The 14750-nt window shown below is 36.5% G+C and overlaps 1 protein-coding gene across 2 annotated transcripts in view; it reads right to left on the bottom strand.

Annotated features, from left to right (window-relative positions):
• LOC103458997 (glypican-6-like) overlaps window positions 1-14750 on the bottom strand; it is a 99915-nt gene that overhangs the window by 30227 nt on the left and 54938 nt on the right. Inside the window, exons 5-7 of one of the 2 annotated variants that reach the window (XM_008400172.2) lie at window positions 3315-3445; window positions 2521-2664; window positions 902-931 (exon numbers count right to left, since the gene is read on the bottom strand). In XM_008400172.2, coding sequence (XP_008398394.1) covers window positions 902-931; window positions 2521-2664; window positions 3315-3445 — 305 coding nt within the window. The remainder of the gene's footprint in view (window positions 1-901; window positions 932-2520; window positions 2665-3314; window positions 3446-14750) is intronic. The other variant, XM_008400179.2, reaches the window with a different exon arrangement.

Here is a 14750-nt window from a genome sequence, read left to right as displayed (position 1 = left end):
TCAACCTTTAGAACATGATGGATTCAGAAACGACTGTAGCCTTTCGAAAGTCTCAGAGTTACGGTAAGGATCTGCGTTCTCTATGGAGAATATCAATTATATTCTGTCATTTAAAATAACTTCAAAATAATAGTAAAATAAAACTTACAATGCAGGCAGCAGGACTTATCTGCTGCTGCACCGCATATAAACAACTAGTCGATATATCACAGCGACATGTGAAGGTTTTAATCTTACGACAAATAAAGTTGCGGTTTTGAAACAAACCTAAAGTAAAGGCATGAAGTCAAACTCAGCTAAATGGAAAGTCATTTTCCTTTTCCATTTGCACATGGTAAATACACCATTGGGAAATACTCTCTGTAGCATCATGTGGTCAGAACAGGGTGGATCAGGTTGGTTTGTTAATGGAATTTGTTGCTCTTGTAAACTTATTTAATGAAATTGCAATAGATGAATTTAAAACTTGATTTAATGTAATCTATGTAAATTAGTTTTGAGCACTTAAGTTGCAGTGGGTAATATCCTGATTTGTTTCTCCAGGAGTTGACTTGGCTTGAGGGAAGACAGGAGCAGAAAATAACGGCAGGCCAGATGTGTCAAACAAGGTCTGTTTGTTTTTAAAGCTTAGATTAAGTGTCTTTTTTCATTATAGCTCATATAAAACATCTCATATGCAGGCATRTGTGAGTCCAGTGAGATGAAAATATGACTGTGACAACAGATCATATTAATTATTGGCTGGATATACTGAAAATAGAGTTTGAAACTCTCAGAATTTGCTAAATAAAAAAGGCTATTTTCCCTTCCAGCCTTAAATCACAAAACAACGCCACAAAACAACAGACCAAGCAAAAAAAAAAAAAAAAAAAGAGTAAGTACAACAAATATTGAATCTTACACTGAATTGCATCGTCCTCCAAACCATCCTCTGGTTTGCAGCAAAAAGGCAGAAACACAGAAAATCCTTATTAATTTAATTAGGTGTGGATGGAAGAATCAATTGATTAGCACAAACAGCTTTAAACAAAAAGGCTTCTTCTGCACAAGGGAGATCAAAAATGCTTTCATAGTCAATCAAAATGAACAACATATAATTAACACTGCATCAAAGTATTTAATGTGTGCCAGTGTTACTTCAAAAATCCATAATTATTGTTAAAACAACGACTTTCCCAGATATGCAACCAATAAAAAGCTTATCAAGAACATGRCACATTTTGTTTTGAGGATGTAATATAAAAAACATACCAACAATTTTGGCATTAAAAGCAGGTCCAAGGATTAAAAGTGGGTCATTTATTTTTTTCAAATACAGTGCCTTATGTGTTTTATTGTGTAGTTAAAACCACACAGTTTAATGGATTATATTGGGATTTCTTTTTATGAAAGATCACCACAAAACATAGCATAATTGTGAAGTAGGAAAAAAAAAAGATACGCAATTTTCAACATTTCTTATAAAGATGTCATGGATTTGTATTTAGCCCCTTTTAATCAGATATCACTAAATAAAATCGATACATAAAACCCATTACTTAATTGGTCTAAACCTCAATTCCAACCGTATTTTTCAAACCTCCCTCCAACTTTAGCGATAAATTTAAAACTTCAATATAGTCTATGCCTCCAGGAAGCAATCGTTTCTCCACAGTCAACAGCCCAGACCCTCTGCATGAGGACAAGGGTCTGGTTTTTACCAGTTGCCTGTTCTGTGGAGGGTTTTAAAGTGAAGTGATAAATCCACTTGTTCACTCAGTCCTATATGTTTACACCCTATTTCCTTGTTGTATTTGTTTTYTTATCTTGTTTTTATATCCRTTTTTAACTGGAGTTGTTTTTATCACTTTGTTAATGTTCAGTGATTTGTTTGAAAGGGCTTAAAAGATTATTAATATGTTAGAACATTACAAAAGTGGAAAGGGGGTTTGAAAACTTTAAGGCTCTGTGAATATCTACAGACACCAACAATCCCTCCATATTGATTTTTGAAAGGAGTTGACAAAAGTATGGCTCGAAATAAGCCACAAGACGGGAGCTTTGTCAGAGCTAAATTGGACTCCAACCCTCTTGTTAACCTTTAACATGACTCAACATTTTAGATTTCAAGGTTACTTGAGATGGATTCTCCTGTAATAACATCAAGATGAACAAACACGGGAGACAATCTGACTGGAAATAGAGGTTTGCTCAAGAGCAAGAAATATTTTGGTCAGCCTCGCAAAACCTATCCGTCACTGTTTATCCTTTTCTCTTCTGTTTGCAAAGTACACAATCGCAAKAAGGGCACCGATCACATCCCACCTTTCGCTGCCCTCTCGGGGTAAAGCTGTTGGTTCGTTAACAAACAAAAATCGATAGACGGGGCTGAACAGAGGACAAGTGAAAAGAATTAATTTCCGGCTCCAGGGGTTTACGATGGCAAATCACCTGCTTTAATCAACAGCGTCGAGGCAGAAAGACGAATGATGTTTACGATGTTCTGGTTGAAAACGGCAGTGTTTCACCCCATGTCCTTACCAGTYTGTCCAGGCTTGTGCCAGCTGCAGTGGTGGGCGGCTCCTCCGGGTTGTAGGGCCTGAAGCGRGCGTTGAACACATCCGAAGTACCACGAGCAGACCTCGAGATTTCTGCAAGTTTCGGCTGGCCACAGCCTTGGAAAACCTGCAATTACAAACACACGGGCACACAGCTGGCAGCAGTCTGGATGGCTGTGGATGCTGAAAATAGGAGAAAACATGCAGCTTTTTTTTTAAGTCTCCTGAATCATTCAGTCTGCACCACCAGAGTGACGGTGCTATGTGTCAAAGCTGAGGTAACCGCACTGATAAGTCAGAGAGTTAAGAGCTGTGGTCAATGCTATTTAAGCTGGAAGGGCTTAGTTTTTACAGGCTTTGGGGAAAACACCACAGATCTAGTTAAACCGTCAACAAAACTGCATCTGTTGAATGAGGTAGCCAACAGAGCATTGAGCTCTGAATGGGAACTGGCATCTAAATCGGTGTAGGCAGAAAAAATATTCCTCACAACCACCTACATTTTTTCCCTTCCTAACTGCAGTTTTGTGGGCAAGGAGAAATGCAGTAAAACACAGGAAACACATTAAATACTGTTAGCTGAACTATGATTATCTGACCAATGTGAAACATATAATTCAGAACCTAAATTGGCATAATTAGAATGTGTTGTACACACCTTAGACACAGCCCAGCATGACGAGCAAACTGCTTTTTTTTGTTGAGAAAATATGAGCGGACCTCATCAGAATGTGTACGGTGCAGCTTCCATTCTTCTGCGGAGTATATCTGACTTACCCTGAAAGAAACCTGGGCACTGTTATCTTGCATATTCATGATGGCCTCTGAAATCTTGACATCAATCGGATCCATGACAGATTCAATGTTGAAAGGCCCTTCGAGCCTCTGCGCCACCAGCAGCATGGCATCTGTCACAGTGGGAGTAAAAAAAAAAAAAACAGGTTAGAGGGATGAGACAAAGGGTGTGGACTGACACACATATGATTAGAAATGGATGTGATAAAAGAATAGGTGTAATAGCACAGAGACAGTGTCTTGCAGGATCCCACAAATTTTAAGGTATTTCTATTGGAATTTTATGAAAAGTATTGGGTTCAAGTAAAATGGAACAAGGCTTTCAAATTATTTTGAAATAAAAATCCACCTTTTAGCATTTTAGCATATGAACAGTGTTCAGTCTAAACCATCTCACTGCAACTCTGAAAGTTTAGGGTTGTTTCAGAGTGAGGATGGTGCATTCAGGGTGGTGCGCAGCAGCAGTAGCATACCAGCACTCGTTGCGCTCTTCATGTAAACCAAACAGTTTAATTTTGGTCTTGCCTGAACAGGGCACCTTCTTCCGAATGCATGCTGTGTCCCCAACTTGTGGTAAAACTTTAAACCAAATTCCTTACAGCTTTGTGTCAACAAAAGTATTCATATAATAGCTCTCCTAGCCAGATTTGTTAGTAGCTTTGGTAATATTTGACCTGCAGAGCATCACAACTGAGCTTTGGATCTCTCTAGATTGTTCAGAATTCCTTATTTATGCTCTCCTTGCCGAGCCTTTTAGTGTAGGCGGACCACAGTGTCTCAGTAGATGCTCTATTAAATGTTTCAAGCTGGAGAAATTGTTTTTATTTCATCCAATTCTGCTTCACACTTTCCAGAACCTCATCCCTGATGTTTCTGCTACAATCCCTTTGTCTTCATGATGCTGCTTGGCATCCAGTTTTCTCCAATAACTCTCAGAGGCTTTCACAGAAAAACTGGATTTGTCCTGGATGGATAGTTTCCTATTGGCAAATTAAAGGACTTCCACAGGCAACTGGTTGCACTGAATCTCAGGGCAAAAGGGCAGAACGCAAATGCACAGCACATGTCAGATATTTATTTATTTTATTCTATATCATAGTTGTGAATTTCTCTGAGTTTGTCTATCACACGATGTCCTGTAACTTTGAAGATTTTTGGTTTTATCGTATGTAATATGGAAAATAAGATAAATGCAAATGAATACTTTTACGATTTAGCACAAGAGTATTAAGCAGTCCACTGAGGGGGAAAAGAAATAACTATTCTAGAAAACGATGAGGAAAATGGTTTCATGTGGGTCCCCAAAGACAAAGCTATCAGGGTGCGTCTCATCTCAGTTATGTAAATTGCCTTTCTCTTTATTTCTACAACCCTTGAATAATTAGTTGGATTTATTTTATGTGAATTTGTCCTACCCCGATCTGAAAAGTGCTTTTCAAGCAGACCAAAGGTTACGGAATTGGTTATTAGGCTTTCTTTTTATTGTCTTCCCAAGCCTCTGGTGGGTTTTCAAGCTACAKATATGTTGAGCTCCACTAGCTTACACAGAAAAAAAAACAAACATTGAAAAAAGTCTGCTTCTGCTCTTTTGTAGGAATTCTTTAAATACTTCAGTATTTTGCCAGCCCAGTTAGTGGTATACAGAACTATTCATGCATGGGTAAAACAAGCTATTGATCAAGATAAACACCACATATTCGGTTCAAGTTACTAAAACATAACCATTTGTCAGCCAAATGAATGGGTTTCATGTTTCCATTCTTCTTTGAATAAAGCTGGAAACATTTCCAACAGGTTTGCTGTCAAAATGTTGCTCTATTTAGATCCGTCTACTTTTTCTCCCCCCCATCAACTGTGACCAGTTTCGCTGTTCCTGCTAAAGTAAAAGCTTCCCGGCAACACAGCGGTGCCAACAAGTTTCACAGCAAAGATTATGTTCAGGGTGATGTGCAGTGCGAGTTTTCAACCAAACATAATATTTTACATGCAAGCCAAAAAAAGTTGTTTTGATCTCATTTTGTGGAAAACGGAACTTCTTTTGGCTTTCTACCAGCAATGGTTTTCCATTCACCATCCTCCCAATATAACAGTCATCTGGTTGAAGGATCTAAAATGTGAGGATTTGTTTGTTTGAACAGGTTTGAAGTTAGTACCCTCTTACAGCTGGGGGCTATTTCAAATAAACCAGTATGACAAACAGCCAAAACTGTTACTTCTCCTGTTCCCCCCTCACTCATTACAATCATGACTGGTTTTTGATGCAAATTGAAATTTTATGCAGATTCACTTGATCGAGTAAACAAACAGCAGAAAGTGCTGATGAGTTGTTGATTTAATAAAGAAAAAAACAAAAAACTGAAAGCCCAGCACATCTGCTGCAGGAAGGATGGGGGTTTATTAAATTGTCTGGACAAAAGCCGGAAGGGCTTGTAAAACACACGGCTCTTCTCATTACCTCGCATTTCTTTCATGCATCATAAATGACGGCTTTAAAAAGCATGTTGCATTCATAATCCTGAAAAAATGTGAACAGAATGGATTTCAAATTAGCTTGATTTTGCACAAGGCTAGCTGAGTGAGTTGCAAATAAACAGAATTAAAGTGCTTTTAATTATATATATATATATAAACTTATATATATACTTATATATATGTATATATATGTATATATAAACAGCAGAAAGTGCTGTTTGCACGTTAATACATTTCAGGTATTAACGTGAAATGTTCTCTACAGTGGCAGATCTGAGTTTGAAAGTCATGACTAGGGAACAAGACATCACCAAACCACCAACTCCCCACTGAGCAATTTCCAGATCTGGAAGCAGAGACATGTTTCTCTGTCCACAGACCTCCCAGGACAGGACCTCACCAGCAGGCTGTCATAATGACTAAAAATTACCTTGTAACTAAACAAGGTCATCCTGTCATTTGGACACTACGGAAACAATGACTTCTAACATGATGCCTCTGACTTCCTTGGCTGTTTGTTTATTCTGCACACAAACCAAAAAAGGAGGCTCGTTCACTTAAAAAGTTTGCAACTTTAGTTACCCCACCCTTGTACACATAAAGATAGGATCTTAATGCACTTTAATTAGAAAAAGAAAACAAGATAAGGTAGCAAGATCGTACAAGAAACAAAACAACCGAGCAAACAAACAGAAAGAAACAGAAGGAGCTGTTCAAATTTTCATTTTTTCCCAGGAACAGTAAATGTCAGATGAAAAGGGTTGAAAAAAAGAACAAAAAACATTTGGCTCTGGCTCCATTTCTTTTCTAATTATGCTGAATTCAGAGCCTTTGAAAAAGCTCTTCTGTTTGTTTACACTGTGATTTGCAAACAGCCTGTGATACTTGCAAGGATCTTAATATGCCAATTACGTCAGTACTAATTGTGTGGCTTGCACCGCACCACAATTGTAAAGAAGCAATTTTCAAGAACAGTAGGTAGACACCTGAATTAGACTATTAAATAAATTGCATTTCAGAATATATCAAGCACCAATTTGCAGAAGGTATGGTTACCTGTACGAGGATGCACCAGTATTTTTGAAAAAATAACTGATTCCAAACTAAAGAAAAGATAAACGTATCACACATTCTCTAGTAAAGGTAATTATGTTATGAAACTACAGTTAGAAAGCAGGGAGGAGCTGACAGCTCTGCTGAGCAAATATCAGGTTACACCCCCATGGGCAAATGTACAAAGCTGTTTCTGGATGCCAAATGTGTGCCAACCAAGCAAAAACTCAAGTGCCATTAGACTCCATTTAAACGATGTACTATGCAATTAATGGAAGGTCCACCTATATTTATGCAAAGTATAAATTGGTAAAAGTTGAGAGCTGTTTTTGTTTCAGTTTCCATAAAAAAATAAATAAAAACACCGTATGTTTTAATCTGCAGGTAATTTTCCAGCTTGAGAAGGAAAAGAGAAAAAGCAACCTCCTGCGCTGCTGTCTTTACATACTGTGCAAGATGGATGAGACGCGCTGTGGAATCTCTGCCTCGCTTGCTGTGGCGAGGGTGAAATGAAGGACCAAGGGGAGGCGAGGTAGAGTGGGAGGAAGAGGCAGGAAGTGACTGTACAGCCAGCATCCCAGGATATAAATCTAGACCCCTTTTTTCCTTTATCAAGTTAAATTTTCGGAATGAAATTCTGCACAAGTGTTTTGGTTTCTAATACAATTGTCAGTTTGTAGAGTGTAAAACAATCTGATGCGTTTTTAACTTCGATCAATGCTTTTTATCTTGGAATTAATCGATTAAAGATGCGTCTTTCCACTGTCAACGATCTGCAGTGGCATATTAAATCCAACTTATTGATTTTTGAGACGTCCTTCTGACATGATTCCTCCACCATGCCTGGCAATCAAAAGAATTTCAATGGGGAAAATATTTTTCTCCATGCTGCATCACATGATAACCTAGTCAGTTTGTAAAAGAGAGGACAGCTGGAAATCTTCTTGTGATGCGATGGTGTTTTAAATGAAGGCTGTCAGAATCTTGTATGACCCTCATGACCAAATAGCTGAGATGTTTCATTTGCTAAGATGATATTTTTAACTCTTAAATGTACCGTTGTTTCAGAGCGCCACTTTATAGTTAAATTAACTTGACTTCATTATTGATGCCTAGTTTGTAATTTTAGCTGATCATACTACACTGAAACAAGCAAGAAAATAAATGTGTATTTTACATTCAAAGATAGTGAAAAAAAAGAGGTTCTGGAAATCTTTCCAAACACTGGTGACTTATCAGTAACTCAAAAGACAGATGAAACTACTCGGCTGAAGGAAAACAGATAGATCTGTCAGAAAGAAAAGACGAGGCGAAGAGAAAAGCAGGGGGATCAGAATAAGAGATGATTGGTTTGGCTTGTTCCCATGGGAGAGGTACTCCTGCATTGCATTTGAAAACTACGTACTTGAAGAATTAATGACTCTCATTTATGTGGAGTACATGAAGTCCAGTCCGCTGTGGCACCGGTGACACACTGAGACAAATTTTTACTGCGTCGCTTTTGCAGGGCTTAGATAGGCCACTGGCCAGACAGAGGAAATCTTATTATCAACATGACACAGCCATTGCAACTAGACACATTTTGTCCCATTTTGGACTGAAGGTTTTTTTTTTTTTAAACAAATCGGACTTACTGGATAGAAATATGGAGACTAAAAGTGACAAGATGTAAAATTACAGCAGGAAAAAATGGTTAGTTTTAAACCTTAATGTTTAAGTTCATGATATGAAACAACCTTATTTGTTCTGTCTTGCTGTAAAAGGACTACGGAAGAAAAAAAAATTGAAAAGGTAATATAACTCTGGGCTCTGCCTCTTTATCGAGATTGATGTCCACTTAAATTCAGTCTATGTCAGCCAGCGGTAACCTCCAGTAGACAAGGACAAATAAGGAAAGTAAAGAGGCCCATTTATGGCTCTTTGGCTGCAAAGAGTTTAGCAGAATGAAAAATGGCCTCCAATGTAATTCTGATTCTGCAAAGCATTGCTCATCTCTACTTCACCCGACTAATAGTGCTATGAGACAGACTAACAAGGGAGGGAAGGAAAAATTATAGTGTTCACAAGGTCACGATAAACAAATAACATTGACGTGGTCACAGGAGGCAAAAAGAAACAAATATTACCACCAAATGCTAATACTAATAAAACAGTTAGTGTTAGTGCTACTACTACTGTAACACCTGCAACTAATACGACGAATAACATCACTACCATTGCTACTGTTACTGTGATAACTAATCCAAATAGTACTGCTACTGTGAATGACGTCACTACAATTAGTATTACTATTGAAATTACTTACCGCTCCTGCAATTGCTAATTTACAATAACTACTTTGACTAATTCTACTGCTGTGAACAGCAATGCTACTACCAATATTGGTACTATCAATACTGCTATTACTGTGACATGTACTACTACAACATCTAGCAACACACATACTGAAACTTAAACTGTAACTAGGGTTAGAAGTATCACCTGTATTACTACTACAACAACTACAATTACAGCGAGTGTGACTACTACCACCACTATGAAAACAAGTCCTACTACCACTCCCCCCAAAAAACTCCTACCACCACTAACCCATCTGGTTAGCTTTAAACTATCTGTCATCTGCCTACTAATMTGTAGTCTAAACTTCCTTTAGTTGAAACTAAAACAAAAACGATTCCAGATCCTGATTTGTCAGATCCCTGCTCGAGTTGTTTTACTTCCTTTCTAAAAACTGAACTACGTAGAAAAGTTGCCTGCCGATCTGCATAACAGCGGATTAATGTGTGCGCATTTGGAAGAGTAAATTGTATTGTACTGTAAAGCGCTTTGGGTGGTAAGTATGACTGGAAAGTCCATTTACCATTTAAATGCTCTTTTACTGAGAATTCCTATAAACACCCACATTTTGAGAGTGAATAATGGAAATCCACAGAAGGGTTTTGCGTTAATAATATGAATAAATTACCTCTGCAAAGACATTTAGGCTAAAACTGGGTTAATTATAGTCAGGATATCAAAGCCTTGTAAGAAGTTGAAGACACGTTTCAGATGTGTAACAGACACTGTTAGCTGATATTGGAGAAACTAATTAAGCAGTGCCAGGCTCTCATAAACTCTGTGCTACGACCAGCCACACAAAAAAGAGCAGCAATATAAAAGTTGTTAAAATAGATCAATCAAATCAAATTTTATTTGTATAGCACATTTCAGCAACAAGGCAGTTCAAAGTGCTTTGCACCATAAAAACACAAAAATCAACAACTGAAACACATAATTTTCCCAAGGCCTGTCAGTACACATGAAAATGTTGATTAGCGTTTCATTAATTATGCTACAAAAGCAACTCGAAGCAGGCGGGTTGTTAGTCTAGATTTAAAAGAACTCAGTGTTTCTGCTGTTTTATAATTTTCCAGAAGTTTGTTTCAGATTTGTGGTGCATAGAAGACGAAAGCCACTTCTCCAAGTTTGGTTCTGCTTCAGAACGTGAGAAGCTGCATTCAGGATCAGCTGCAGCTGGAGGATTAATTTTTTAGGCAGACCTGTGAAGACACTGTTGCAGTAATCAATGCAACTAAAGATAAACGCATGGATTAAGTTTCTCTGGATCTTGGTGAGAAATTAATCCTCTAATCTTGGAAATGTTCTTCAGATGGTGGAAGGCCGACTTTGTAATTGTCTTTATGTGGCTCTGAATAGATGTGGTTTGAAATTATGATTCAACCTAAAATATTGCCAATACTTAAACTTTTACCTGGGTTTGTGGTAGACAGGCATTTTGTTGGACCATCCCTGTGTGAGGAAAGCTGCTTGTGTCAAGAAACTGAACAATCAAGTGAAAATGAAGCCGACAAAGAGCTTTTGTCCAGAAAGAAATATTACTGTGGTGCTAAAAAGGTAACAATCATTCAGAGAAAAAAAGTGATGTAATGTGTCATGGTGCAGTCATCCAAGAAATATCAACAGTTATGGCCACAACCTGAGAGAGAGTTGGTTAATAACTTATTTTCACAAAGTTTTGAGTGTCAGTATTTACTGTGAGTTGACCACCATAAATAGCCATGAAGAGTATTCAGAAGAAACTATTTACGCGAGTAATAAAAGTTAATTTAAGCCCAAACACCTAATTTGCACTGTATTTTAGCCGTGCTATTAAATGATTCATCATGGCTGGCTTAGGGCAAAGCTTTAGGCTGATATCTGAACTGAATTTGAAGAACAGGGTGGATGAAATTAACAATAAAGCATTAAATAGCTTCTTAGGCTGCTATAAGATCATATCCAATTTAAATATTTACTTATAATTGTGGCTGAATTCAAGGAAAAAGGTTCAATTTCAGTAGAGAAAGCATAAGCATTCCCAAGAAAGCTTTAAAGAAGATTCAGATAACATACAGGGCTGTCACTGGAGCAGAGCTAGCTCAGGAATGGAAGGAGGAAGGTGTGAATGATTCAGTTTGCATGGTGAGGCAGAGAACTTTGAAAACTGCTATTGGTCAGGTCTCGCCTGAAAGAGAGATCTTTAATCTCAATGAGCTATTCCTGGTTAAATACAAGCTGCAAAGAAACGTGCATACTGTCATGGGGTGAACAGGGATAGGAAAGAAGTCACATCTTTGAAAAGTAAAATAAATAAATAAATAACATATCAAGCAAAGATTCTGCACAAAATATGAGAACTAGACTAGAGAGCACGGGGGTAAAGTCTTTTTTAAATTTTTTTTATTCCAGATAATAAACAAATCAATATCAGCATGATGCCAGATCAAGATCCGGTACTGAAGCAGAATAAGTCAAATATTTTTTTCTTAAAATCAACATTTCATTTCTGTAGCTTTGTAAATTTTGATTACAGCATGGTTACACAATAAGCTGAAAAAAAATTGATGACTAATCGTTGTTGCTTTGTTCCCTTAAATCTTTGAACGGGAGAAACCCAGCAGACTAGACAGCAAGTGTGACTCGTAATGTAAAGTCAAAAACTAAAGCAGCATCAGAAATAGGGCTTCAGAGCTAATCGTATGAGGCAGCATGGTGCACTAATGAGCTGTTCAGGATCAGATCATGTCAGTAATTGCGTGCAAAATTTCATAGAAGTTCAGACACTGACTGCTGACAGGGAATGGCTTTACATGTTTTTTTCCCCCTGAAAATGTTGAATTACTGCAGCAAAGCCCACAAATGTATAATTAATCACTACCAAAAATGTTTGTTTACCATTTTTCTTTGCATCACATATAGTAAATAAATGACTCCATATGTTAGAATATGAATGTAATCAACAAATAAAAACATAAAATAAATTAAATTTTACACTTATCTTGTCTTAAATATGCTTCTTTGTTTATTACAGGTATGTTGTTCATTTACTAAAACCAGTTTGATATTCAGCACATAAAGCAGATGCCATCTTGCTTGTGTTTGCTGAATTTTAAGCCGTCTTTAGATGCAAGCCTCTGGACTAACCTTGCACTCTGTATTCGCAAGTAGTATTAGATGTTCTCCACAAAAATAAAGCATGCGGAAATGATCTTATATGTAATGGCTGGTCGACTTATGTAATCAAAGCCACGAGAAGAGAACCATATATTTCACAGGTAGGTGAATTCAGAAAAATCTCTTAATATGTGGTTATTTCACTAGTTGAAAAGTCAGTGAAGAAGTAAAAGGAGCACATTCCTTAAATTAATTTAGAGTCACTTTATTTAGACTAAATAGTACATAAATAAAAAACATATCTTGTGAAATAATTAATCCTGCCACTTCTTAGATGTGTAGATTTTGAGTTGCCTTGTTTTGTTTAGTATGTATTGGGGTAAAAAGTGCTAAATTCACCTTGTTCTATTCCTCTATGTAGATATAGGCAACAGTTGTATCATTTATTATTAGCCAAAATAAATAAATAAATAGAGTGAACATTTTTTTATTTATTATAATAATAAGAAAACTTAAAACTAGCAGCACATTTAGGATTGTTATTTTACTTATGTATTGAGCTGTTGGTTCCATGGAAGTATCAACAAATGTCAACATAATTGAAAATATGTTTTTATAAAAGTTACACACTGCAGCTTTAACAGTAGTGTTTGTATTTGTGGGCCTCTACAATCTATTGGCAAAAAAGATTTTTTATCAATGCACATTGATCATATGTAAACTGTGGCATGATTTTTCTAAGTATGATCAGTGGTAAATAGCTGATGAAGGGAATTACATAAAAACATGCAGATTTTAGTATTTGTTCTGATGTTCTACAGAGATGTTAAGTAAAAAAAAAAAAATACAAATAAACCGTGCAAACTCTAGAGTTATACTTTGGCTCAAAATTATTCATACCTCTGTTAGGTTCAGGCTTAAAGTAATCCTTGAAAATATTACAAACAAGTTTCTTCAGTTGAGAAATAATGTTCAACAGTGAGGCTTCTCTGTAGAAAAAAGCATCCACACAGGAGTTAATAATATATATTCCTCACAAAGAAATATGTAGAAATAGGGTCATCTGTAAAATTAAGTTATTATTAAAAATACGGCATGTAAATTGGCTAAATTGTACAGTTTTACATTCTTGTCAGAAATCACTTTCAAAACAGAAATATTTATTTGAGTCCCAAGACAGCTAGAACCCATTAAGACAAATGTTAAGATGCACTTAACCAGCATTAATCTATCGGAGTGAGACAGGTTTACATCCTTATGGTGAAGAGGATGGGATTTAGAGAAATTACATTTTTCATGTMWMCACTCCAGCATCCTTGTAAGCAGAAGCTGTTTGTGCCGTCTGAGTTTCGGCCATTGACTGACCAGTTAAGTGATCCTTTGTAGCCGATGCTTTATTCATGAGGATTAGTTTCCACAAAGGGAAGGTTTTGCTGCCTTGAAATTAAATAAACAGGTTGCAGCAGGATCCAGTTACCAAGTGAAACAAATCAGCTAATTAAGAAGAAATGAGCAGATAGAATCGATGCAGATTGCTTCCAGTGGTGACATGCTTCTCCGGGGGGAATAATAAAAGCCTGTAAACACCAGCGCAACAAGACAGGAAAAATACATATATATACAAGCATATTAAAGGCTGGCAGAGTCGACCAGTTCACTTCAGACTTTCAAAGGACTGCAAGCGTGCCAGAGGAAAAAAAAAAATTTATAATAAAAAATCATCACAGGAATCAGAAACTTGTCAGCAGAAAAAAAAGAAAAGACAAATAAAAGTCAGAACTGCAGAAGACAATATTTTTCAACAGTCCTTGTGATTGATATGCAAACCACCTGGAAGGTAGGAGGCCGTAAAGGAGAAAGGAGGGTGGCAAATAACAGAAACAGTGGTAAAAACAGCCTGGAATTTTGAAGAAAAACAACACAGATGTTGAACTGATAAAAGAGAAACAGGAATACATGATCTAAGCAACGAGTATAAAAGATATCCATGGACTGGATACCCAGAGGACTTAGCTGTACATAAACATGGGAAATCTGATCACATTCAGATATGGCACACAGATGGACAGCTGTTCATAATAATAATTAGTTAATCTAATAAGAATCTAATCCCATTTTAATTGCATCAAATTCAATATGGCCTACTTTTTGCAATGCATGTTCATTCTATGTAACTATGGAGAGCCATTTCAGCCAAAATTAAATAAATAAATAAATGGGTGAAATAAATAAAAAATGAGTAAAATAAATCAAAAAATGAAGAAAATGAGTGAAATAAATAAATAATTTGTTAAATAAATAATTYAGCTTTTTCATTAACCCATTTTTTCATTTATTTATTTTTCATATTATCAATTTCTCAATTTCCCTTTTTTCATTAATCTATTTTTCATTTACCCACTTTTCATTAATCTATTTTTCATTTAACCATTTTTTAATTTAGCTTTTTCATTAACCCCA

The sequence above is a fragment of the Poecilia reticulata genome, linkage group LG2, assembly GCF_000633615.1.
Source record: "Poecilia reticulata strain Guanapo linkage group LG2, Guppy_female_1.0+MT, whole genome shotgun sequence".
NCBI classification, from domain to species: domain Eukaryota; kingdom Metazoa; phylum Chordata; class Actinopteri; order Cyprinodontiformes; family Poeciliidae; genus Poecilia; species Poecilia reticulata.
Note: the sequence above shows the minus strand (reverse complement) of the source record. Positions and strands in the feature narration are given on the sequence as shown.